This window comes from Podarcis filfolensis, assembly GCF_964270895.1.
Source record: "Podarcis filfolensis genome assembly, chromosome: 6".
In the NCBI taxonomy this organism is placed as follows: domain Eukaryota; kingdom Metazoa; phylum Chordata; class Lepidosauria; order Squamata; family Lacertidae; genus Podarcis; species Podarcis filfolensis.
The window spans coordinates 9,277,250-9,305,172 of NC_139609.1; the positions used below are offsets into that span (position 1 = coordinate 9,277,250).

Here is a 27,923-nt window from a genome sequence, read left to right on the forward strand (position 1 = left end):
CGGCCAAGCTCGCCTCGGCCAGCCCGGCGCCCGCGCCGAGAGGCGGGTCGGCGGCCGGGTACGCGCCCGGCCACGACGGGGGCTGGAAGCGGCCGTCGGAGCCCGCTCGGCCGATGCCAGGTAAGGAGAGCGCAGAGCCGGCCGGGCGCCCCCCATCCCAGCGCCAAGGGGGCTCCAGCCAGAAGGCCCTTCGTGCCTCGCGGGCCGGGATCGTGGCCAGGTGCCCCGGGGGAGGAGGGCATCTCGGCGCCCCCCGCCCCGCCCAGGAAGTCGAGGATGCCGGGGCGCGTGCACGCCAGGGGGGTGTTGGTGGCGGGTAGGGGTCGCCCCTCGCCCTCCCCCTCGGCGATGCCCTCTTCCTCCGGGCATCCCCGGGCCTGCCGGGCCCCATCCGCAGTCCCGCAGCCCGTCGGGGAGCGCGCAAGGTGGGCCAGGCGGCCGCAGCTGGATGCTCTTCCGACCGAGCGCCCTGGATTCGTCCCTCTCCCCTCCCCAGGGCCCTACGGGTGGGGGGCGGATTTGGGGTGGGGGCCCTCTCCTGTCTCCGCTGGGCCGCCCCCGATGAGAGGGAAGGGGAGCAGCCGGCCCTGGAGGGGGGGGGCTTGAGCACACACGCCAGGCCCTCCGCCAGCCCCACGGCTCGGAGGGCAAGCGCAGGTGAGCCATTGGTGTGGGGGGCTAGGGGACCGGGGTTTTGCAAAGCTTCTCCAGGCGACTCTTGGCTCTCAGCTGCTCCGAGGAGGTGGAGACGGAGAGGAACAGTGTGCATGCAAAGGGAGCGGATTTCCCCTGCTGCTACTCCCAGATGCAGAGACAAGGCTCGCATCCTCGCGAATTTTGCATCTTCCCAACTCTTGGACAAAGTCCCACTTCATCTTGACAAAGTAGGGCTCGCCAGGCTGGTGTTGCTGGGCGGATGTGGATTTGGGGCAGCGGTGCGGAGGGATTATGGCTGTCCTAAGAAGCGGGAGCTGTTCTCCAAATGCTCCACTACTTGTAGCATGCAAGCGAGAATCCCAGCCCCAGCAGCCAAAGGCAGTACTGTACACATGCTCTCCAGTCGCTCTCCATGGTGCCTGGGTCAGGGAGGCCCTGGAACAGAACAACCCTCTGGTTCCCAGGGCCAGCCTGTTCCAAGATCCCTTGGCTAAGATGGCTGAGACTCGGCCGGTCGTGAGAGGAAAGGGAGCTTCTTTTCCACACATTGCATCCTCGCCGTTGTGCATGCAGACGGTGTCGGCATGATATTTTGCTGCTGCCGTTCCGAGTGTGGAGCATGTTGCTTTTCTGAGTGTTTCTAGATTGAGACGTCGTAGGGGCTTGTTAGCCACAAATGGATTTTCATTCTCCTTCGGAAAGGCTGGGGCTTTCCTGGTAAGCTGTTCAATATGCTCACTGAATAACCAGTTTACACCCCCCCAAAAAAAGAATCTGTGAATGAGAGGGTTGGGGGTGAGCCTTTAGCGAAAGGACTGGCCTCCAGGCAGGCTGCAGCAGTACTCATTTGAGAAATGTACTGGGTGGGGTGTGGAGGTTTGTCCGTGTAAACCAGACAGCCCTAGAAACTCCTATCATCTATCTATCTATCATCTATGTATCCATCCATCCATCCATCCATCCATCCATCCATCTGTGTCTCTCTCTCTGTGTGTTCCTGCTGGAGCTTTTTCTATGTTCTTATGAGCACTCTGTGCATTGCCTCTCTTTGGATCAAACATTGCTAGGGCATCGACTGACTTGGAGGTTTCTAATGCCGCTAATCTGAAACAGATGTGCTATAGAAGCACAGAACTGGAAGGGATCCAAAGGTCATCCTGTCCAACTCATGGCCAATGCAGGAAATCCATCACGACAGCATCCCTGACAGTTGGCCACCCGGCCTCTGGTTAGAAGGAGAGTCCCTGGTCTGTTTCGCTGTCAAACAGCTCATGCAGTCAACAAGTTTTCTGTCATACTAGTTCTACATGCTTTTTCTTCCAATTTGAACCCATGGCTACAGGTCCTTCCCTCTGAAATGGCAAGATGAATCTGTTCCATCATCTCTATAATAGCCCTTCAGCTACCTGAAGATGGCTCTCATCTTGCCTCTAGGCTATGCTTCTCCTTCAACCTTTCCTCCCAGGACTTGGTCAATGGCCCTCACTGCTTTTGTTAACCTTCTGTGGGCATTTTCTAGTTTGGTAGTTTCCTTCTTAAACTGCAGTGCTCAGAACTGAACATCAGAACTGAGCTGACAAAGTAGAGTAGAGCAGCACCGTTACACCTTGCTAAAACGTCAATTTCCTTTTCCTACTATAGCATTGAGATAGCCTGTGGAAACGTTAAGCTTGTTTGCTTATCCAGTATTTAAGTGCTGGCATCTGTGAGTGCATTAAATGAGGCAGTGGTGAAATGAATATTACATTCATCTGCCAAGCGAGGTGTCCTAAGTGGCCTGTACATTTTTAGAGACCGTAGGGCTGCTCTGGCGGACTCCAGGTGAACATAGCAAGCTGCCTCAAACCAAGGGAGTCCCTCTAGCCCAGTATTGTCCAGGCAGCACCTCTTTGGACATTCAGGCAGGGGTCTTTCCCAGTCATGCCAGAGACTGAAACTGGGAGCTTTCCCATGCAAAGCAGGAGATCTGCCATGGAGCTATAGGCTGCTGCTTAATCCACAATTCAAGCTGATTCTTGCCTGCGCTACAGGATGCTTGTTAACACATTTCTAGGAGAAGATGCTTGATTACTACAAATTAGCGCTGATATGAAATCTGTGTACCTATCTTTTCCTTGCATCTTTTCCTTTCCACTCTTGCAACATAGAAAGAAGCAGCTGCGTAGTTTCATTTGTTTATAGGGCTATCCAATTGTTGGCCAATGGTCAGGGACAGAGTCGTTGCATCCTTTGCTGGTGCCCGGGGCGTGCACACCAAGCAGGACCAAGGGCTGGGGGGTGGAGGGTAAACAAAACCCACACCAGCCCAACCCTCACCACCACCACCAGGCGGGCATGGGGCACAGAGGCTGGCTGACGTGGCCCTTGGCAGGTGCATCCACACCAACACTGGCCATGCGGACATTCAGCGAGGACCGGAGGCAAGGCCAGGCCAGGCTCTGGGGACCAGAGAACCCTGGCGGCAGGCAGGGCAGGGATCCCTGGATAGGGGCGCCTGGCTTGCACCACCTCAGAATCATGTGCCCAGGGCTACAGCCCTCCTGGCCCTCCCCATGCTACACCCCAGTTCAGGGGTGAGGGAAGTTGGGCTGCCACAGGTTCCCCACCTTTAGGTTTGGGTAGGAACAGCACAAAATGCATATTTTATTTACTCAGAAATAAGTGCCACTCAGGGATGCAGGTGGCGCTGTGGTCTAAACCACAGAGCCTAGGACTTGCTGATCAGAAGGCTGTGGTTTGAATCCCCGTGACGGGGTGAGCTCCCGTTGCTCGGTCCCAGCTCCTGCCAACCTAACAGTTCGAAAGCACGTCACAGTGCAAGTAGATAAATAGGCACCACTCTGGTGGGAAGGTAAACGGCGTTTCCGTGCGCTGCTCTGGTTCGCCAGAAGCGGCTTAGTCATGCTGGCCACATGACCCGGAAGCTGTACACCGGCTCCCTCGGCCAATAAAGCAAGATGAGTGCCGCAACCCTAGAGTCGGCCACGACTGGACCTAATGGTCAGGGGTCCCTTTACCTTTACCTAAGTGCCACTCAGGGACGTGGGTGGTGCGGTAGTCTAAACTGCAGAGCCTAGGGCTTGCCGATCAGAAGGTCGGCAGTTCGACTCCCCGTGACGGGGTGAGTTTCCATTGTGCAAGTAGATAAATAGGTACCACTCTGGTGGGAAGGTAAACGGCGTTTCCGTGCGCTGCTCTGGTTCGCCAGAAGCGGCTTAGTCATGCTGGCCACATGACCCGGAAGCTGTACGCCGACTTCCTCAGCCAATAAAGCGAGATGAGCGCCGCAACCCCAGAGTCGTCCGCATCTGGACCTAATGGTCAGGGGTCCCCTTTACCTTTACGTTATTCTGACATCATACTGGACTGGTGCCACATGACCCCGAAGCTGTCTGCGGACAAACATGGGCTCCCCTGGCCTATAGAGCAAGATGAGTGCTGCAACCCCAGAGTCATCCATGACTGGACCTAATGGTCAGGGGTCCCTTTACCTTTATAAGTGCCACTCAAGGTGGTTGGGGGCCCTGTTGCAGTCCCCAAATAGGGGCTGGTTCCCACTCTGCAAAAGGAACACATGGGACAGTTATTGCGCTAAGTAAAGCCTTGTGGTGGTATCTTAAAGACTTAAGAAATTTACCATAGCACAAGTCCTTGGGAACTGCAAAAAATTCACTGAACGTGTGGTGTTCACAGCATCAAAAACATTTCGGAAACCTTGATAATCATAAAGAAAGTACTCTGAGCATTTTAAGTTCACTTGACTCGTCCATGCCTTTGCTGACTTCCTGTCTTGGGCCTGTCACCTATTCTCAACCTAAGCGACCTCGCGCAACTCTAATGAATATAGACGATGGCTGCGAAAGGGGGATGAGTGCTTTTTCAGAGATATCAAGTTTGGATTGTCTTAACCAGGTGATGTGTTTTTGTATGTAAAGGTTCCTATTTCTCTGGGAATGTTAACCCTGCAAATTAGAACAGCTCCAAGGCTGCAAGCCAATCTTAACCTGGCCTGATTATTACATGTTTTAGATGGAGAATGGATGGAGGATCCAGTGGAAAGCAAGGCAGATATTTATTTGTTCTGTTGCAACAGAGTTCCCTCCTTGCATCCTTGCAAGGAGGGAGAGACCCCGAACAAAAGTGTGCAGGAACCTTTAAAGACTTTGGACATTGCCCAACCCCCTTAGCCAAAGACCACCCCAAAATCATCATACATACAGCATAGGAGACTGGTCTACAGCAGAAATCCTGTCTGCCAAGATACCTAATAATGGTCACTGATCGCAATACCTGGGCAGCCTGGCCATTCTTTGGTGATGGTTAATACTTTAGTTCCTGAATCCAGGTCACAGGCTCACCCTATTCATACACAAATTGGGCACCAGCTTGGCTGCAAGGGTTTCCAGAAGGAGGCGTGCAAAGTGCCCTCCAACTGCCTTAGGAACTCCACTTTCGATTTGTGTAGGGTTGACTCCTGAGCCTGTAATTCTCCCGAAGATGTCCCGCAAGACAGGGGATTTGCCTGCAAATCACAGATATGACTTCCATCATTTGGTAAGAACACTGAGAAGTATGAGCAGCTCATCTCATAAAAATCATTTAGAAAGTTGCCTTCATGTTTTGGTCTAGAACTTTGCTTCCAGGAGGGATAAAAACTTTGGGACAGATTCAGTCCTCACCCCCCTCTTCTGCTATCAGAAGCCAGCACAAGGACGGCTGCTAGTGCAACACAGCTTTGTTCCCTCTCCTCTCCACTAAATCTTCTCCAGATCTGCTCTGGAGGAGCGGGAGAAGGAGAGATGAGGACAGTCTGTTCAACACTGAATTCTGCCCTTTTAAAAAATGAAAGCTTAGAACCTGAGGCCCTTGTTCCTGGTGCAATTGCTCCAATTGCACCATTATAATCTGGCCCTGGTCCCACTGCATTCACTCGGCTCACTTCCAGATAAGTGTGCACAGGATTGCAGCCCAAAGCAACGCACACAATGATTCTCAACAAACAAAATCGATACTGTAAAATAATACCAAAAAATAAGACAGTGAAGCTGGCAATATGTCACAATAAAACATAGTTAACGTTAACATATCTAAAAAGTGCTAGGCTAATAAAATGGATTTGACTTGACCCTGAAAGGAAATCAGTGCCAATTTGTGGTGAAAGCATTTCAAAGCAAGGGCACGGCTAGGAATTGTTCGTCTTTATTCCCAGTACTTTTCGATGCATTTTTCAAGGAAAAGGAATCAGTAAATTCAAGTCAAAATACAAAAATCATAAACAACTGGAACAATTTATTCAGTATGGTATTCTGACATCAAGGGATGCGGGTGGCGCTGTGGGTTAAACCACAGAGCCTATGACTTGCCAATCAGAAGGTCGGCGGTTCGAATCCCCGCAACGGGGTGAGCTCCCATTGCTCGGTCCCTGCTCCTGCCAACCTAGCAGTTCGAAAGCACGTCAAAGTGCAAGTAGATAAATTGGTACCGCTCCGGCGGGAAGGTAAACGGCGTTTCCGTGTGCTGCTCTGGTTTGCCAGAAGCAGCTTAGTCATGCTGGCCACATGACCCGGAAGCTGTACGCCGGCTCCTTCGGCCAATAAAGCGAGATGAGCGCCGCAACCCCAGAGTCGGTCACAACTGGACCTAATGATCAGGGGTCCCCTTTACCTTTACCTTATTCTGACATCATACCGGACTGGTGCCCTCTTTAGGCATTTGGCTTGAGTGCACAAAGAGGCAAGCAGCCACCCAGGGCTGGGCCTCACCCTCTCAACAGCTCAGCATCCTCCAGGCACCCCCTACCCCACCAATGCATGCCAGCTGCGCGTGAGTATTAAGGGGGCTTAAGGGGAGCAGGGTTTCCAATATGGAGGCAGTGGCAGAGGGGCAAACATGATGTGCACCCGGGGGCAGGGTGATCTGCCCACAGAGGCGGGGCAATCATAGAATAGAATCATAGAGTTGGAAGAGACCACAAGGGCCATCAAGTCCAACCCCCTGCCAAGCAGGAAACACCATCAGAGCACTCCTGACATATGGTTGTCAAGCCTCTGCTTAAAGACCTCCAAAGAAGGAGACTCCACCACACTCCTTGGCAGCAAATTCCACTGTCGAACAGCTCTTACTGTCAGGAAGTTCTTCCTAATGTTTAGGTGGAATCTTCTTTCTTGTAGTTTGGATCCATTGCTCCGTGTCCGCTTCTCTGGAGCAGCAGAAAACAACCTTTCTCCCTCCTCTATGTGACATCCTTTTATATATTTGAACATGGCTATCATATCACCCCTTAACCTCCTCTTCTCCAGGGTAAATCCATCCAGGGGGGCTCACCGATCCTCCTGGGGGTGCCAGCACCACCCACCGATCACGCAAATATGCCCTACATGTGGCGCTGGCCACTGGGGATGTGAGCACTGCCCGTCAGGGGTGCATCCCTGGCGGCCAGCGCCATGTGTATTTGCACAATCAGTGGGTGGATATTTGCAGCGGTGATCATGCCAATCACGAAAATCCGCCCTCCGAGGGTGTGAGTGCCGCCACGCTGATCTGCCCAGGGGGATTTTGTCACCCCCCCCGGCATGACACTCAGGAGGGACCGCATCCCCTGCACACACACCCTGCACTCCCTTGCGACGCCCCTGCATGGGAGCAGCAACGCAGGTCAATCACGGTGGCCATCTCTGTCTGGCAAGCTCCCTTCACAAGTCAGGCAGTCCCCTTCAGACTGGCACTGATCCTGTATTGGCTGGGGAGTTGTTGGCATCCGTCAATCCCAGGAGGCAACGGAGGAATGTGCCTTTGCAGGTGAGGTCAACCTGTTGGAAGGTTACGGTGCCTGCTGCGGCTGCAGAGACCAGTGCAGGAGAGACATGTTTTGTTGCAGCCGGGGCAGATGAAGGCATCCAGTTGTGCTGCTGCAGATGCACCACTGCATTTCTTCTCCTTGAGCTCCTCCTCGCGGTCATTCCTCTTCCGGTCGCTGCTAGGGATACATGACTTGACTGTCTCCTGGCACTGCCACCGTTTGCAAGGGATTCCCACACAGCAGGGCTGATGTTGCCAGCCTTCATGACTTGTTTGCAGACATCTTCGCAACACAGAGTGGGCCTGCCAACGGGCCTGGTGCCAGAAGCCAGCTCCCCGCAGCTCCTTGGGGTTCCAGTGTGGAGAGCCAGTGTGGTGTAGTGGTTAAGAGCAGTAGACTTGTAATCTGGGGAACTGGGTTCGCTTCCCCGCTCCTCCACATGCAGCTGCTGAGTGACCTTGGGCCAGTCACACTTCTCTGAAGTCTCTCAGCCCCACTCACCTCACAGAGTGTTTGTTGTGGGGGAGGAAGGGAAAGGAGAAGGGATAGCCGCTTTGAGACCCCTTCGGGTAGTGATAAAGCGGGATATCAAATCCAAACTCTTCTCTTCTTCCTCTTCTTCCTGCCATCTTCTGTTCTGTGGATATGACCAAGGCAGCATAGGCATCGCCGAGACAGGAGTGCAAACATGCTGGGAATCTGCATGCAGACTCAAGAAATTATTATTTATTTCTTTATTTATACCCCACCCATCTGGCTGAGTTTCCCCAGCCACTCTGGGCGGCTCCCAATCGAGTGTTAAAAACAATACAGCATTAAAGAAAGGGGCTGGGGTCTCCCTGAGCTCTCCTGCTCACCCTTTTCCATGTTCAAACTGAACGCCCAAAGAGGGCTTAAGAAACCATCAAATCTGAAGCCTCTTCGGCTATTTTGACATTTTTTGAAGATAAATGGGACCTGCAAGAAAAGGTTGCCACGTGGCGTGCTCTGTTCAGCGTTACAGCCAGTCAGCTGTGCACTTTTCCCGGAAACTGTATTCAATTTTCCTAGCATTTTTTGGCGGGTGGGGGGTGTCATTTGAATACCCAGCCGGGCAGTCAGCATTCTGTTGCTGCCTTGTGTGACAAATATTTTAACAACGAAAATGCTGGAAAAAACCCCCTCATATGTTTACTACTTTAAAAACAAACGAACAGCGTGCATAGGTATATTGGTTCGTTTAAATATGAATTTTAAAATAAACAAAACTACTTCAAGGTGAGGACATAACTTGTGACGTGGCCCAGGGTATATTTTTTAGTGGCCCCTCGTTTCTGGAACTTGCTCCTTCCAGATAGCGCTATTAAGACTTCCAGTTAGCAAGAATTTTAGCACAGAATAAGTATTATTTATAAAGAAACACATGCTATTATTACAAAAATCCACCAGACATGAAATGAAGTGTACAAGTAAATGCACACGAGAGTTTTTAACCCTGCTGAAAAGGCTCCTCTCTGTTTCCCCCTTCTGACTCTGAAAAACAGGGTTAAAAACTCTTGTGTGCATTTACTTCCAGTTGGCAAGAATTTTGGCAACACCTCTTTCGAGAACAGCTTCCCTGGTACCCGCTTGAGATAATCTTTTCTGTGGCAAGCAAATGCCTTTCTTTTCTTCCAGGAGTTTCAGTGGCTTGCAGCCATTTTTAACAATCTTAGCATCTTTTACCAACCATCCTTTTAATATTGTTTATTGGGGCTGTTTAATCTGATGTAGATTTGTGTGTCTGTACTTGCAGAGGCGATTCTGTTGCGGTTGGCTTCTGTAGTTAAGCCATGGTACATTATGCTTTGCTCTTAATCGCAGGGCTATGGGTTCAAGCCTGCGGTTGGGCAAAAGATTCCTGCATTGCAGGAAGTTGGACTAGACTCCCGTGGTTCCTTCCTGCTCTACAATTCTATGATATGCTGTTGATCTGCTTTAAATTGTCTACAGTAGGGTTGCCACGTTTCAAACTATTTCAAGCTATTTCAAGGGGAAATCGGCACTGCCAACATGGGCTGCCATATGTTTGGATTTTTCTGGACATTTAGCCTATTTCCGCCCAGACGCCACTGACAAATGTGGTATTCCGTATGTGTCCAGGAAAATCCAGATGTATGGCAACCCTACTCTAGAGGCCATACATGTATGGAAGCAAATTTCCATGTACAAAATCTTTGGCGATCCCTCGTAGCCGATTAAAGATGGTCTTCCATGAACACGGTTTTAACAGTGAGTCCGTAAGTGACTGTGAAGGCTAATTCTGGATCCACACATCCTTCCACAGTGGGGACATAGGTTTCCGGGTGGGAGTTGATCACAGAGTTTGCCAAGTATGCCTTTCTCTTAGCACGTTTCTCCCTTTTGTCCTGAGTTCGAGTGTCTTCAAAGCCCATGACACCTTTACTAAAGGCTGTTCTCCAACTGGAGCGCTCACAGGCCAGTGTTTCCCAGTTGTCGTGTTTATACTACATTTTTTAAGATTTCCCTTGAGAGAGTCTTTAAACCTCTTTTGTTGACCACCAGCATTACACTTTCCATTTTAAAGTTCAGAATAGAGTACTTGCTTTGGAAGGCAACAATCAGGCATCCACACAACTTGACCATTCCAACGAAGTTGATGTTGAAGAATCATTGCTTCGAAACTGGGGATCTTTGCTTCTTCCAGTAGACTGGCATTAGTTCGCCTGTACATGTATGTAACCACTATGTACATGATCCATGTACATATTCACTAGGCGGCTGAAATAGGGTTACATGTAACTTGGCAGAGTGTTGGTGCTGACCTTTAAAGCCCTAAACGGCCTCGGCCCAGTATACCTGAAGGAGCGTCTCCACCCCCATCGTTCAGCCCGGACACTGAGGTCCAGCTCTAAGGGCCTTCCGGCAGTTCCCTCACTGCGAGAAGTGAGGTTACAGGGAACCAGGCAGAGGGCCTTCTCAGTTGTGGCACCCGCCCTGTGGAACACCCTCCCATCAGATGTCAAGGAAATAAACAACTATCTGACTTTTAGAAGACATCTGAAGGAAACCCTATTTAGGGAAGTTTTCAATGCTTGGTGTTTTTAAAATTGTGTTGGGATCCGCCCAGAGTGTCTGCGGAAACCCAGCCAGATGGGCAGGGTATAAATAATAAATTACGGTATTATTATTATTATTTTAGCTCAAATGGGCACAGTGCTGCAAAAAGAGCTGCCCTTTGCTCAAGTGACTCTATAGAATCAACATCTTGTATCTCCTAAGAATCCTCATACATCAGCACTCTTCCAGAACCGTTTCAATATTGGTCTGTCATGGCAGAAACAACAGAGAATCCCGTGTTTCTTAAAGGCATAGTGGAATGTTCTCTCAGAGGCACTGGTAAAGGCCAGGGTTACATCTTTTACATCTTGTATCATTTCATTTGTTGGACAATTGGAGGGTTTGATATTTGCTTTGTAAATGGTCCTATTCTGCCTTGCACACAACTCCTACCGGCCGAAGGCACCACCCTCCTTCGTAACACCAGGTCCCAAATGAGATATTGCTACATTTATTGTGGGTGAGATTCATGAGGCTGGAGATGAACTTCCTCGTAGGCTGTGTGAGCCATGAAAAAAGCAGGGAAGCTGTTGTGCATACAAAGTGAGATGACAAGACAGAAGTACTGTTTTGGGGGGCAGGGGGTGGGTGGGGGTGGAGAATTCCCTGGTCCTGAATGGAGTAACTGTGCCCCTGAAGAACCAGGTACGTAGCCTGGGAGTCATTTTGGATTCACACCTGTCCATGGAGGCGCAGGTTAATTCTTTGTCCAGGGCAGCTGTCTACCCGCTCCATCTGGTACGCAGGCTAAAACCCTACCTGCCCACGGACTGTCTTGCCAGAGTGGTGCATGCTCTAGTTATCTCCCGCTTGAACTAGTACAACGCGCTCTACGTGGGGCTACCTTTGAAGGTGACCCAGAAACTGCAATTAATCCAGAATGCGGCAGCTAGACTGGTGGCTGGCAGTGGCCACCGGGACCACATAACACCGGTTCTGAGAGATCTGCATTGGCTCCCAGTACGTTTCCAAGCACGATTCAAAGTGTTGGTGCTGACCTTTAAAGCCCTAAATGGCCTCGGTCCTGTATACCTGAAGGAGTGTCTCCACCTCCATTGTTCTGCCCGGACACTGAGATCCAGCGCCGAGGGCCTTCTGGTGGTTCCCTCATTGCGAGAAGTGAGGCTACAGGGAACCAGACAGAGGGCCTTCTCGGTAGTGGCGCCCGCCCTGTGGAACGCCCTCCCATCAGATGTCAAAGAGATAAACAACTACCTGACATTCAGAAGACATCTTAAGGCAGCCCTATTCAGGGAAGTTTTTAATATGTAACGCTGTACTGTTTTTAACACTTGATTGGGAGCCGGCCAGATGGGAGATCATCTGTATATCAAATTGTACGTATATCAGACCTTCATCGATACGATTTTGGCTCTCCGACAGTTGCAAGACAAGCAGAATTATAACACATGTTCAGTGTGAAATGGTTGGATAGATGTTATAGGAAGCTGTAGACAATTAGGTTGTCTTCCAAGTCCTGCACAAATTGAACTTGATCACAGTTTATAGAACCCGATATAGAAACATACGCAGGGGCTTTCCCACAGTTCCGAGTGTGCAGCACACTGACATTCTCAATATAGCAAGTATACATTCAGTCTGAAAAGTCTGAATGTGATCAAGATGGTGAGGAGATCTGGTTGCCTCTCTTTTATAGTGCTTTGCCAGGGACATTACACTCAAGGTGATTTGTGGTAAAGCATGAAAAACCGAATCAATATAAATACATCAAAATAACATTCTTATGCCTAGCATGTTAACAAGAGAACTCAGAATGGTAAATCTCGGTGATGAAAACCAATGTATATTATGAAGAGCTCTACAAAGATCTCTCCAAACTAGGAGATGAGGAGCAAAATGGGCAAACGAGGTTCTGTGTAAGGAAGCACAGAGTGACCATACTGCCACAAAGATGGAGTTGGGCTACATCATCTAGCCCAACTCCCAGACAACCCAGTACAGTGGTACCTTGGGTTACAGACGCTTCAGGTTGCAGACGCTTCAGGTTACAGACTCCACTAACCCAGAAATAGTACCTCAGGTTAAGAACTTTCCTTCAGGATGAGAACAGAAATGGCGCGGCAGCAGGAGGCCCCATTAGCTAAAGTGGTACCTCAGGTTAAGAACAGTTTCAGGTTAAGAACGGACCTCCAGAACGAATTAAGTTCTTAACCCGAGGTACCACTGTACTGCAGCATCCTTGGTACATGGGGGATGCGGGTGGCACTGTCGTCTAAACCACTGAGCCTCTTGGGCTTGCCGATCAGAAGGTCGGTGGTTCAAATCCCCGCGATGGGGTGAGCTCCCGTTGCTCTGTCCCAGCTCCTGCCAACCTAGCTGTTCAAAAGCACGCTAGTGCAAGTAGATAAATAGATACCGCTGTGGCGGGAAGGTAAATGGCATTTCCGTGTGCTCTGGTTTTTGTCATGGTTACCTGTTGCACCAGAAGCGGTTTAGTCCTGCTGGCTACATGACCCGGAAAGCTGTCTGTGGACAAACGCCAGCTCCCTCAGCCTGAAAGCGAGATGAGTGCTGCAAGCCCATAGTTGCCTTTGACTGGACTTAACCACTCAGGGGTCCTTTACCTTTCTTTTCTTTTCTTTTTTTACCTTTACATGGTCAACACTTACAATTCATTAGCTAAAGAGAGTCTACCACCTTCTGAGGCAACCTGTTCCATGGCCAAACAACAGCTCTTATAATCAGGGTGAGCTTCCTAATGTTTAGTCTAAACCTGTTTTCTTGTAATGTGAATCTATTGCATCCGTAGGGGGAACGGAAAACAAATCTGGTTGTGTGACAGCCTTTCATATCTTTGACGATGGCTCTCCTCTCACCTATCAATGGTCCCGCTTCCAGACCAAACACACCCTAACTCTTTCAACCTTCATAGGAGTTGGGTTTCCAGGCCCTTCATCATCTTTGTCACCTTCCTCTGGACTTGTTCCACCTTCTTCTGCTGAGGTTCCAAGAAATAGGCACAGTATTCCTCATGAGGTCCGATCAAAGCAGACTAGAACAGTACCATTATTTCTAATGATCTGAACTCCCTACTTCTCTTGATCCAGCTTAGAATTGTGTTAGCCTTTTTTTAGCTTGTACCTAGGTATTTATCACATGTTATCCATCCTCTGTTTGTGGATCCAATTTTCCCTACCTGTAAAAAGAGCTTTATATTTATCTGTTGACATGCATGTTGTTTGTTTGGGTCCATCCTATTCTCTTGGATCCGGTTTCTGTCTCCTAAGGCATTGGCTTTCCCTCTCGTCTTGTGTCATCTGAGAATTTGATGAGCATCCCTGCTTTTCCCTTCAACGAGTCATTTATAAATGTGTGGAACAGCTCTGCACCCAGGACAGAGCCCTTTGGCCCTTTGCTTGTCACTTCTTCTCAGAATGACAAGGAGCTATTGATGAGCACGGTTTGATCCAGCAAGCATTGTCCCCCTATCGACATTGTCTAGCCCACATTCTGACAATAGCATCACGGCACACCTTGTTGAAAGCCTTGCTAAAATGAAGGTATACTAAATCCACAAAAATCCCCCGATCTATCAGGCTAGTAGAGCTATCAAAAAGGGAGATAAGTTTAGTCTGGCATGACTTCTTGGTTTATGGGTTGCAGGTGTTTGCTGTGGTGGCAGCCGGTGGCGGCTTTACCCCCCCCCCAGTAGGCAACTTTTTAAAAACCGGGGGGGGGGGGGGGGGAGTTTCTGTTACACCAGATAGGAAACAAAGCAGAAGCAGACCATGAGAAAACTATACGAACCCCTAGGATTTTTTAAAAACTGCCACCTAGTTTAACTAGATGCAAAATATCACCTGAACTGAGATATTATATTTAAATTTTAAAAGACAGTTGAATACAGTGGTACCTCGGGTTACAGACGCTTCAGGTTACAAATGCTTCAGGTTACAGACTCCGCTAACCCAGAAATAGTATCTCAGGTTAAGAAATTTGCTTCAGGATGAGAACAGAAATCGTGTTCTGGCGGCACAGCAGCAGCAGGACGCCCCATTAGCTAAAGTGGTACCACAGGTTAAGAACAGTTTCAGGTTAAGAACAGACCTCCAGAACAAATTAAGTTCTTAACCCGAGGTACCACTGTACTTTAAATAATTGGTTGTTAATTTACTTAGACTGCAATCCTACACCAGGTCTATGGCTACTGGAGGAGAGAAACTGCTGGAAAGATCCAGAAAATGTGCCAGGGTTATCCACCAACGCTGGATATTAATGGGAGGAGAAATGAAGGGAAACCCCTCAAAACAAAAGGGGGGGATGACCCAGAAAAGCCCCTCTTCCTACTTGGTCAAAAGGGGTCTGCCACAGGCGCTCCTCACTGCCTTGAAGATTGCTCAATATTAATTCTGAAGCAGAAATCACAGGCGCAGGATTTTAAGAGCTCTTCTGTAATAACTGTGAGAATCCAAAATCTGATGAGAACAAGAAACCAGAAACCTTACAGAAGCAGCTTCACACAAAAAATGACCTTGGTCTCAGGTGGAGGTAATTGTGAATCCATGTCCCTTCTTTTGAAAACATTGCCGCACTGTTTGTCCTGTCTTAATGAATCCAAACAAAAATGAATCTGAAAGTGTGCCCGTTTTGTGAATTGGCATGAATTAATCTATACATACATACATACATAATGCACATCTTGCATTAAGACAAGCCGGGGGCAAATGGGCACATTCTAGTCCTGTGATTCCATCATTCATCTAAATCATTCATGAAATGAAATTACCATGGTTAGTTTGATATGATTTGTTCTTAATAAATCCATGTTGATTGCAAATATATCATTCCTGTTTCTTCTAGATGTTAAAGTGAATCCCCCCCCTTTTTTATGTTGCTGCAATTACTTTCCAGGGATGTGACTTGCACTCAAGGCTTCGTTTGCAGTTCTCCAGCCTTCTGGAAACTCGTCTCTGTTTCAATCACTTTCGGTGGTGCAATTTGTCAGGTCTTTCTGACTTGTAGTTAAAGACGCTGTTTGTGGAAGTCTTCTGCCATCCTGTCTTTCTGCCATATTTTTCCTCGGTTGCTACTTTCCCTTCATTGAAATGAAGCAGAGGGTGATAAATAGGGCAGTGCTGTGTTGCGGGGGGGGGGGGGAGAGCTAAATATGGACAGGAAGGGTGTGCAGAACGGAAGGCATTGCAGCTTTTAATGCTCTCAAACCGGTAGCATCACTGGGAGAGAGCGTTTGGATGTTTGGAGATACAGAAAGGTAACTCCTTGCTGCAGCTTGGTTTGGAATTGGGCTCAGCAAAACTGAGAACCTTCTCTTTCAATAGATTATAGCTTGGTTTATTATGAATAAGCTCCATTCTGAAATTCAGTCCCCATCACACCTTGAAAACATGATTAGAAGCATGAATAAATGAATGAATCTTTATTTGCGTCAGCCATCGGCCATAGCAATAAAACAACAATACGATATACAAAGAACAGAAAGAAAAAGTCAATTATGTACAGTGGTACCTCCGGTTAATTCGTTCCAGAGGTCCGTTCTTATCCTGAAACTGTTCTTAACATGAGGCACCCTTAGCAAAAGCATGCCTCCCACTTCGCGCGCACCTCTAGCGCACGATTTCCGCTCGCATACCGGGGCAAAGTTCACATCGGGAGCAACTGCTTCTGGGTTAGCGCAGCTTGTAACGTGACGTGTGCACAACCAGAAGCGTTCGTATCCAGAGGTACCACTGTAAAATACATTTTAGGGTTTCGAATCAAGAGTCAAATGTGGGTCTTATTCTGATTGCCCCAGCTAAAAACAGGGCCGTCTTTAGCAGATGCGGCGCCGGGGTGCAAATATCCACCCAGCGCCCCCAAATTACCATGGATAGTGTTGGGGTGGCCATAGCTGTGCACTGCCAGCCATCGGGGGGGGCCGCAACTCTTCCCCATGCCGCTGCAGGAGAGCAATCCCCACAGAGGCTTGGGAGTGAAGTTGCGCCCCTCCCAAGCCTCCTCAGGAGAAGAAGAGTTTGGATTTGATATCCCACTTTATCACTACCCTATGGAGTCTCAAAGCGGCTAACATTCTCCTTTCCCTTCCTCCCCCACAACAAACACTCTGTGAGGTGAGTGGGGCTGAGAGACTTCAGAGAAGTGTGACTAGCCCAAGGTCACCCAGTAGCTGCATGTGGAGGAGCGGAGACGCGAACCCGGTTCCCCAGATTACGAGTCTACCGCTCAGTGGCATAGCGTGGGGGGTGCAGGGGGGCGGCCGCACCGGGCGCAACATCTGGGGGTTAGGGTTAAGGGCGCAAATCCATGGGTTAGGGGGCGCAAATCCACGGGTTAGGGGGCACAAATTACTTGCCTTGCCCCGAGTGCTGACAACCCACGCGACGCCACTGCTACCGCTCTTAACCACTACACCACACTGGAGGAGAGCGATCCCCACAGAGGCTTGGGAGGGAAGCTGCACGCCCGCTAGCCTTATGGTTGGTGGGGCGCAGCTGGCGGGCGTGCAGGGAAAAGGGAGGCCGCTGGCAAAGCTGCACAGCTCCCCCACTTGCTGGGGCACCCCAGAGAGGCCGGCGCCCTGGCGAGATGCAACACTAAGCCCTATGAGAAAGACGGCCCTGGGTAAAAACCTTGCAACCTTAATGATCAGAAGCATAAAAAGGACCTTAGTGCCTTCCCGGTCTTCCTACAAAATCTTGCAGCCTGCTCCCTAGACCTATTTAAGGTGTTGTTGATATTGACATATACAACCCTAGCTATCTGAATAAATGTCTCATTTGTCTTCAACCTGCCTAGATTAAGAAGGGAGGCTCTTTTAGTGACAGGGCTGCCTTCCCCTCCTGTTGCATTGTTGCATGCCTGGTGTGCTGCTCCTTTCATTTTTTGTGGTTTTAATTTAATATTTTCAATGAATTTTATGTAACTGCGTGGTGAAGGGAGGGCTGCAAGCAGTGCTTTTTTCTGGGGGTACGCAGGGGTACGTATACCCCTAAACATTTTGTGAATCTGTGTATTTTTGTCCGTTTGCTGTATTTATTTTTCATGATTCGAACTATAAAATGGTGATTTTCTTGAGTCAAAATGAGAGTACCCCTAAACATTTTTTTAAGGGGAAAAAAGCGCTGGCTACAAGTACAAACAAACCATTCCTCTACCCGTGGATACCAAATTGCAGTCCTTTCAAATCCCACCTACTCCATCTTGCCTTGTCACTCAAATTTTCTGCAATGCAGACTCTCTATTTCCCTTCTCTTGCTGTCCAGGCTGCTAATATTCTAAAGTATCTTTCAGCTGGAAACGTGGCAGCCACTGCCTAACTGTTTAGAGAGATTGCTCTCCCAGTCTGAGCTGAAGGGGAATCTGGCAGGGGGAATGAGAGGAGATGTTCAGAGCTCTCACGGGAGGAAACTCCAGGTGACCAAATTGCAGGAGGATTCTGGCTCTGTGTGTGCATGGGGAGGGCAGGGGCAGAAGGATTTCCTGTCTTTTATATTTAAAAGCTTATTGATCAGCAACTTGTGCACATGGTGTGAAATGAGGTGCTGTGTAGAGTTGCTTAGATTCTTACACACACACACAAACACACACACACACACACATATATATTAAAATTTTCTGTTTTACAATTTAGAATATTCATTTAAACAACCTTAAAATTTCAGTGACTTCCCTTCTGCTCTTTCCATGGTTCATTTTGTGTAACATAAATCCCTGCATATTTTATATAAACTAAACCATTCAGTATTGTGTTATTACAGTTGTACCTCGGGTTAAGTACTTAATTCGTTCCGGAGGTCCGTTCTTAACCTGAAACTGTTCTTAACCTGAAGCACCACTTTAGCTAATGGGGCCTCCTGCTGCCACCGCGCCGCCGGAGCCCGATTTCTGTTCTTATCCTGAAGCAAAGTTCTTAACCTGAAGCACTATTTCTGGGTTAGCGGAGTGTGTAGCCTGAAGTGTATGTAACCTGAAGCGTATGTAACCCAAGGTACCACTGTACATCCATCACAACTTATTTACACTGTTGAATTTATCTTAATGCTGCCCACGTTTTCAAGTGCACACAATTCCCCCCCCCATATATTCAATAAACATTTTCCAATCTTCTCTAAACGTAGGTTCTTCTTGTTCTCTTATTCTATATGTTAAGTCCACAAGCTGCGGATATTCCATCAGTTTAAGTTGCCATTCTTCTTTGGTTGGGACCTCGCTCGTTTTCCATTTTGGGGCTTACAAAACACGGGCCGCAGCGCTGGCATACATAAATAACCTTTTTTGACACCTGGGAATTTCCGTCTGAATTATCCCCAACAAAAAGGACTCTGGGCTTTTGTTTTTTGTTTCGGAAAAGTGCTTTTAAACATTTTTTTCAATGCATTATAAATCATTTCCCAGTACTCTTTTACCCTTTTACAAGTCCAGCCCATATGAAAGAACGTCCCTGCAACCTCATTGCATCTCCAGCAATTATCTGATTCAGTCTTATACATCTTAGCAAGCCTACTCAGAGTTAGGTACCATCTGTAAACCATTTTCAAGTACCGTATTTTTCGCTCTATAGGACGCACATTTCCCCCTCCAAAAATTAAGGGGAAATGATTGTGCTTCCTATGGAGTGAATGCAGGTTCCTTGGCTTCAGCGATAGCAACGTGAAGCCTCCAAAGCGCAGAGGGAGTGCTCCCTCCGCACTCCGCAGGTTTCAGGTTCCTTTCGCTGAAGCCAGGAGAGTCTTGCTTTCCCGGCTTTAGAGAAAGGAACCCGAAGCCTCCGGAGCGCAGCGGGAACTCGCACTGTGCTCTGAAGGCTTCAGGGATAGCCGCTGCGCTCCGGAGGCTTCGGTCTCCTTTTGCTGAAGCCGGGAGAGCAAGACTCTCCTGGCTTCAGCAGAGAGGGAGAGCTGCACAGCACCCCTTCAACCAAGCGGGAGGAGAAATGGAAGGGGCTCCGTTTCTCCTGCCGCTTCGCTGAAGGGGCGCTGAGCAGAGAGGGGGAGATTTTTTTTTCTTGTTCTCCCCCTCTAAAACAAGGTGCGTCCTATGGTCGGCTGTGTCCTATAGAGCGAAAAATTTGGTAGTTCTCCTTCAAGGAATAACATGTAGAGTTGCTTAGATTCTCAAGACCCCATCTTCAACCTCCCTAAATTGTCAGTGAAGTCCACAGAAGTCCCCATCACTCCATGTCTTCTGCAGCACGTGGGATGGATCTAGGAGAGCAGTGACTCTCCTCCATTCTCCTCCTTGCTCTCTCACACCACTGTTGTTATTCTCACAATTACCTTGAATTAATGTTACTCGCTTAATACAGTTTTAGCTACTTGGCATGTGTCACTATCAGTGCCCTGATCTCACCTGGTGGTTTTTTCTCTCTCTCTCCTCACCTCACTGGCAATACTGTCTGATCCATCCTGGAATTAGCGGCTGAGATTTTAAATGAAAATAAATGCCAGTCTTTGCTCGTGGATAATGCCTAGAAATTGGATTTGATTAACATTATTGACACTATATATTGTTTAATTAAGCGCATGCCCACACAGTGCAGGATGATGGCATTTGCATGCAAGCAGAGAAGGCAAATTCAGGATTGGGGTGGAGAGGAAGTTCTCTCTAGAGTGTGAATCAGGTGCTCAGATATGAGTTATGGAAAAGAGACCGCAGGTGGGCTTGCAGCCTGGCAGGCAGCAAAGAAGAATAGATGGACGAACCTCCTCAGCAGCAAATAGCTGAAAGTTAGGGCAGCAGGCAGTGAGGCAGGATTGGGTCCCATGAGCAGAAGGATTGTGCTTTGTGCTGCAAGAGCCCCAGCTTGAGCTGTCTGTGGGTCTTTCTCCTGACCAGTGGCCAGAGGCTAGAGAATAGGGGCCTTCCTTTCAGCCCATTTCCCCCCTCACAATGAACCGAGGGCCAAACGATGTATACCTGAAGGAGCGTCTCCACCCCCATCGTTCAGCCCGGACACTGAGATCCAGCGCCGAGGGCCTTCTGGTGGTTCCCTCATTGTGAGAAGTGAGATTACAGGGAACCAGACAGAGGGCCTTCTCGGTAGTGGCACCCACCCTGTGGAACACCCTCCCTTCAGATGTGAAGGAAATAAGTAGCTATCCTATCTTTAAAAGACATCTGAAGGCAGCCCTGTTCAGGGAAGTTTTTAATATTTAACGCTGTATTGTTTTTAAAACTTGATTGGGAGCCGCCCAGAGTGGCTGGGGAAACTCAGCCAGATGGACGGGGTATAAATAATAAAAAATTATTATTATTATTATTATTATTATTATTATTATTATTATTATTATCATCATCATCATCATCTTCTGTTCCTTCTTACATTAGGTTTGAAAAACAGTATTTCATATTTATGAGCTGCACAACTAATTGTGATGGGAGACAAGAGTGGTCCTCTGGAACTGTTACCAGAATGTCGATATGAGCATTTTAAATTTTTGTAAGTTGCAAAGTCACCAGTTTCAAGAAGACTAATGCTAGATTTATGGCAGATTTTACTTCCTACTCCCCCCTCCCCGCCGTTCTACCTTCATTTTCTGTTGCTAACTCAACTAGAGATTTTGCAGCTTGGGACATAAGAAGATCAAACATTGCTGATTCTGGCTGAACTCAGACTGGAGCTCATTTTATAGCTTACTTGAGCAAGGAAGGGATACTTTTATGCCATGATTCTGTTAGCACAACTGTCATCCAGTGAAAGCGCTAAGGAGTAATTAACAGTGACTTCCGGGTTGCTTATAGGAGAGCCCAGGGCTGTCTATTCTTTGCAAATCTGTTGCAACTTGGCCTCCTGTACACCCACCCCTCCTTAGCTTAGAATATCAATAATAATACAGCCGTACCTCGGATCTCAAATGCCTTGGCTCCCAAACAAATCGGCTCCCAAACAATCAAAACTCGGAAGTGAGTGTTCTGGTTTTTGAATGTTCTTTCGGAAGCCAAACATCCAATGGGGGTTCCGCGGCTTCCGATTGGCTGCAGGAGCTTCCTGCAGCCAATTAGAAGCCGCGTTTTGGAAGTCGAATGTTTTGGAAGTCGAACGGACTTCCAGAACAGATTCCTTTCGACATGAAAAAGCTTCCCCATACAGGGCTGCATCCAGATGTCTTCTTCGTCTTATTTTTTAAAAAAATATTTTTATTAAACCATTTTAACAAAACAATTATCAATCAGAATAACCAATTACATTTCCCCCTTTTCCCCCTTCCCTCCCTCTCCCACCCCCTAAGGACTTACCTCAGCTCCCCCCTCTGATTTGTTTACACATATTATTCTCTGCATGTTAAAAATTGTACATATCATTACCTTATCTGTCATATATTCTACTAATAAATTTGTGGATGTTTATTCAGAACCTGCCAAGGAGTCCAAGTCATTTTGTTGTTTTTTTAGACAGTTTGTTAAGTTCCCATTCTTCCTTGAAGCCACGGTTGTCCTTCTCACGTAATTTATATGTCAACTTTGCCAACTCCGCGTAGCTCATCAGTTTTTCTTGCCATTGTTCTAAAGGTTGTCTTCTAAAGGTTGTATAGTTACTTATCTCTTTGACCTGGGGAGGCATCAGTTTATTCCCCACCCCCACCCCTCCAATTATCTTTAGGCAGCTTTTCAGACTTGCTCCTTTCCCCAAGGCAGTGTTCCTTATTCAAAAACCAATCTCCATCTATCTCTACAACTGCACCTTTTCCTTTTCAGACAAATGTGGGAAAGGAGAAAGTGAGGCTAGGTGTGGATCTCTCATCTGACAGAAGCCGCTGTGTCACGGCTGCCTGCCTGGTACAATTTTGCTCTGGAGAGGAGAATTGGGGAGCATGCAAGCAAGATTGGGAAAGGTGCCCACTTAAGGCTGACCCAGATTTTTGTTGCAGAAATCAAGCAGGGGTGCTCACCTAAGTGGGTAAAAGGTAAAGGTAAAGGGACCCCTGACCATTAGGTCCAGTCGTGACCGACTCCGGGGTTGGGGCGCTCATCTCGCTTTATTGGCCGAGGGAGCCGGCGTACAGCTTCCAGGTCATGTGGCCAGCATGACTAAGCCGCTTCTGGCGAACCAGAGCAGCGCACGGAAACACCTTTACCTTCCCATCAGAGCGGTACCTATTTATCTACTTGCACTTTGATGTGCTTTCGAACTGCTAGGTTGGCAGGAGCAGGGACCGAGCAACGGGAGCTCACCCCGTCACAGGGATTCGAACCGCCGACCTTCTGATCGGCAAGTCCTAGGCTCTGTGGTTTAACCCACAGCGCCACCCGTATCCCACCCATATATGCAGATATGGAATGGGGACGGGGAAATAAACATTGACGTCATTCATTATCTAAGGCAAGGGTAGGCAACCTAAGCCCCAGGGGCCGGATGTGGCCCAATCGCCTTCTAAATCCGGCCCACGGATGGTCCTGGAATCAGCGTGTTTTCACATGAGTAGGATGTGTCATTTTATTTCAAATGCATCCCTGGGTTATTTGTGGGGCATAGGAATTAGTTCATCCCCCCCCCAAATATAGTCCAGCCCACCACATGGTCTGAGGGACAATGGGCCGGCCCCCTGGCTGAAAAAGGTGACCTTGTTGCAGTCAACTAGCATGGCCATTCTGTAGACTCAGACTGGTAGTGGATCCCAAGCAGAGGTGGATCCCAGTGCTTGATAAGCAGAGATGCCAGGGTTCCACTCCCTCAGCCTTCTCCCAAATGAACAGTAGCAACCACTACCACCACCAGTGCCGGATTTATGAATAAGCTAAGCAAGCTATAGCTTAGGGCCCCACTCGCTTGGGGGCCCCCAAAAAATTTAAAGGGGAAAAAAACCTGGATGTACATTTCCAAAATATAAGATAAAAAACAAATAAAATAAAACCTACAAACAGCAACAGCGTTTTGTGTTGTGTAGGTTCCTATAGCCTGCTCCCTAAAATATTACTGGTTTGCTCATTTCTGTATATAGCAGGCATGTCTAAAATCCAGCCCGAGGGCCAAATCCGGCCCCCTGGTCGATTTAATCTGGCCCCCCCAAGCAATTCTGAGAAGTGAATCTGTTGCAGCCCCCGAGCGCCTTGTGGTCGGCTTGTTCTGCACAGGAACCAGTGCATCTACGGAGAGCTGCAACTCTCCAGCGTCAACCCTTGGAACCACTTTGGCCGGCCCTCACGCATGTTCACTTCATCAAATCTGTCCCTCTTTGAAAAAAGTTTGGACACCACTGATATATAGGGTGCCTACATTCTGCATGTGCAAATGGCTTTAGATTCCTATTAGGTCCATAAATCACTATATAGCATATATTCAACACAAAAAACAGGGACAATTTGTTGTTGACAAAGGACAGCTGGACATATAAAGGGCCCCATTACCTTCAGTAGCTCAGGGCCTGATCAAACCTAAATCCGGCCCTGACCGACAACAAAACCACTTTGAAGGGCTTGGGTCTGCCTGTGTACTAGGGCTTGAGTTCCATGCTCCCCAGTGTTTGGGTTTCCCCAGTCCAAATTGCATGCAGGAGGTGCCTAAGAGGGATGACAGACAAGCTCTGCCTTCAGAGACATGTACTGCCGCATTTTTCGCTCTATAAGACGCACCAGACCACAAGACACACCTAGTTTTTGGAGGAGGAAAACAAGAAAAAAAATATTCTGAATCTCAGAAGCCAGAACAGCAAGAGGGATCGCTGGGCAGTGAAAGCAGCAATCCCTCTTGCTGTTCTGGCTTCTGGGATAGCTGCGCAGCCTGCATTCGCTCCATAAGACGCGCACACATTTCCCCTTACTTTTTAGGAGGGAAAAAGTGAGTCTTATAGAGCAAAAAATACGGCATATTGAGGAGGAGAACTGCTTTATACGGTATGTAGGAAGAGCCACGTTTTTCTTCAGTGCGTGGCTGCAGGCTATTCAGAACAACCCACATAAAGGCATAATTAAATATTGAAAAGTGAGGTCAAGTTATTAAAATAATTCTGCCACTTTTAGGAATAAACTTGCCTTTGGTACCTTGCCGCAGGCTGTTCTGCTGCGTTAATTCTGGGAGTTCCACTTTTGCCGGCCCATGCCTTGCTCTTGCCAGGCAAATTCATGAGGGAAGCAAATATGCAAATTGGGTTTCTTTGCGGACTCATCTGGGATTCGAAGCAACAAACAAACACTTTCATGCAAAACCAGAATGGAACCCCTGAAGTCATGAGCCCGACTGCCTTTGAATCTCCATTCCTTTGATCGCAACAATTGCCAATTGCCACAGCTCTGATTTCCATAGAGATCTTTGCTTGCTGCTGGGAAATGAATGAGAGCACAGGGACTGCACACAGAGAAAGGAATGGCTCAGCATTCTGACAGCGGCTGGCCAGATGCCACAGGGAAAGTCTCAGGCATCAAAAGGTGGCAATATCCAGACCTTCCCATTTGCTGGTCCCCGCATCTGACTGCTCATCGTCTCTGCCCTGGGAGTGCCAAGCAGCCTTCCCCAATATGATACCCTCCAGATATTTTAAACCAGCTGCCCTCCAGGGCTGTGCTTGCTGGGAAAGATGGAGGTTATAGTCCAAAACATCTGGAGGGCACCAAGTTGGAGAAGGCCAGTTTGGAGCCTTTGATGCATCTGTTATCCAAGACTCATTGAATCTAGATTCAGGTAGGTAGCCGTGTTGGTCTGACACAGTCGAAAAAAATTAAAAAATTGTCCAGTGCCACCTTAGAGACCAACTAAGTTTGTTCTGGGTATAAGCGGTCGTGTGCATGGTATCTGAAGAAGTGAGCATGCACACGAAAGCTTATACCCAGAACAGACTTAGCTGGTCTCTAAGGTGCTGCAGGTGGCGCTGTGGGTTAAACCACGGAGCCTAGGACTTGCCGATCAGAAGGTCGGTGGTTCAAATCCCCACGACAGGGTGAGCTCCCATTGCTCAGTCCCTGCTCCTGCCAACCAAGCAGTTCAAAAGCACGTCAAAGTGCAAGTAGATAAATAGGTACCACTCCGGCGGGAAGGTAAACGGCCTTTCTGTGCACTCCTCTGGTTTGCCGGAAGCAGCTTAGTCATGCTGGCCACATGACCCAGAAGCTGTACGCTGGCTCCCTCGGCCTATAGAGCAAGATGAGCGCCGCAACCCCAGAGTTGGTCATGACTGGACCTAATGGTCAGGGGTCCCTTTACCTTTACCTTTACCTTTAAGGTGCTACTGGACGATTTTTTAATGTTTTCATTGGATCTAATAAACCCCACCAAGTGACTCTGTGAGCACATTGGCCATGCCAGCTGGCAGCCAGCACCCCAGAAGTTTTCAGGATGTGAACAGGATTGACAAAAGCTTCTGTGATCTCCCAGCTTTGCCTAAATGAATGAAAAATGTGATGTTTACTGGTGAGGGATTAGCTCAGATCGCCATCGAATGGGATGCAGGTTCTCGATACATCCTCTCATGTCTTTTCTTTGGTTTATTTCAGATCTGAATGGATGTCTCCCGGAAAGCGATGGCCGAGCAGAACCCTTGCTTGGAAATGAAAGTCTTGTTCACCATGGATCCTGCTCCAAATAGGTTTGGGTCAGGAGGAGCAGAACGAGTCACAGGAGAAAGGATACCCTGGGAAATGTCTGTGCTGGTCCTGTCTGCAGCTCTGGAAGAGTCTGAACCAACTGAGGAGTAACATCTTCCCCTTTTACACTGATACGGCTGTCCGATAGTTTCTCTAATTGTTGACGATCTGAACAAGTTGCTGCCAGGAGGCCCATAAGAAAGATTGCCCTCTGGCCACTGTGGGACTCCTCTTACCTCTAAGAAGGAAATTAGTAGTGAAAAGTCAGAGAGAATTGAGAGTGGGAAGGGACAGAAGGGGGAGGAAAGGAAAGGTTGGTACTTTCAGGGGTACTGAGAATAGTCCTGGGCAGAAGGCAACTCCAGTAGGGGGCAGCGAAGGATTTGCTTGAGGTCATTCCATGAAGGAACCTCCATCCATACATTGCAAAGCCTCCAGGAGCAATGATTGTGTCGAGGGTGCTGTATTTCTGGGCTACTGGAGCCTGAGGACATCACATGAAGTCTCTGGTCCATCTGCCATTGCTTTGCTGGAACTTCTTCTGCGGCAGAGGACTTCTGCTGCCCGCCTCGTGACACTCCATCAGAGATGAGCGTAGGCCTGCCTTTGTAGCAAAGGAGGCCCGAGGGAAGAGTGGGCGCTTCCATCGTCTCACCATGGTGCTTCCACCCCCGGACAAGCGGCATGTGTGTCTCACCACTATTGTTATAATGACCAGCATGGCATTCATGGATGCTTATCTAGTGGAGCAGAATCAGGGGCCCCGTAAGATTGGCGTCTGCATCATCGTCCTGGTAGGAGACATCTGCTTTCTGATTGTGCTGCGCTACGTGGCTGTCTGGGTGGGGGCTGAGGTCAAAACGGCCAAGCGTGGCTATGCTATGATTCTGTGGTTCCTCTACATCTTCGTACTGGAAATCAAACTCTACTTTATATTCCAGAACTACAAGGCTGATAAGAGAAACCTGGAGACAGTGGCCAGGAAGGCACTGACCTTGCTGCTCTCCATCTGCGTGCCAGGACTATACTTGGTGCTCGTGGCTTTGGACAGCATGGAATACATCCGCACTTTTCGGAAGAAAGAGGACTTGCGAGGAAGGCTCTTCTGGGTAGCCTTAGACCTCCTGGATATCTTGGACATTCAAGCCAACCTGTGGGAGCCACACAAGACGGGGCTGCCCATCTGGGCAGAAGGCCTCATGTTCTTCTATTGCTACATTCTTCTCCTGATCCTCCCTTGCGTATCGCTCAGTGAAATCAGCATGCAAGGGGAGCACATTGCTCCGCAGAAAATGATGCTCTACCCTGTCCTGAGCCTGGTGACCATCAACGTCGTCACCATCTTCATCCGCGCCATCAACATGGTGTTGTTCCAAGACAGCAGAGTCTCCACCATCTTCATCGGCAAGAACATCATCGCCATCGCCACCAAGGCCTGCACTTTCCTCGAATACAAGAAGCAGGTGAAGGAGTTTCCCCAAAACGCCATTGCGCTTGAGCTGCAGCAGAACTCGGTGCCCCACAACCAGACGGTCCACAGTTCGCAGGGCATTGCCCATGAGCAGTCGCCCACCAGGGAGATCTTGGACACATGACAGGGCTCCTCGGGCGTTGGCGCTCGCTCACCTTCCCTTGGCGGAGTGGGAGAGGGGGGTTGTGCTCTCACCCCAGCACCCAGAGCTGCCCCCACCCCCGGCACAAGGTTCTGGGACACCCAAAGTGGTGGGACACCCCATGCATCTCAGGTATTTCCTTGGGGCCCTCTAGAAAGAAAACAAAACCAAATGGACCTCCGGAGAAGAACTCTGCCCCAGTCAGCATCTGATCTTTTCTATCTGTTTGTTACCTGTGCATCACAACATGACGGAAATGAGGA

The 27,923-nt window shown here is 48.7% G+C and overlaps 1 protein-coding gene across 2 annotated transcripts; it reads left to right on the forward strand.

Moving 5' to 3' along the window:
• Window positions 1-20: 20 nt before the first annotated feature.
• On the forward strand, window positions 21-27,923 carry TMEM121 (transmembrane protein 121). 2 transcript variants are annotated; one of them, XM_083621652.1, is made up of 3 exons: window positions 21-120; window positions 25,958-26,841; window positions 26,989-27,923. In XM_083621652.1, the coding sequence occupies exons 2-3, from the start codon at window positions 26,704-26,706 to the stop codon at window positions 27,640-27,642; spliced, it is 792 nt and encodes a 263-aa protein (XP_083477778.1). In that variant the 5' UTR covers window positions 21-120; window positions 25,958-26,703; the 3' UTR covers window positions 27,643-27,923. The 2 variants fall into 2 exon arrangements, with proteins under 2 accessions (XP_083477778.1, XP_083477777.1); XM_083621651.1 differs by having other exon boundaries at window positions 25,958-27,923.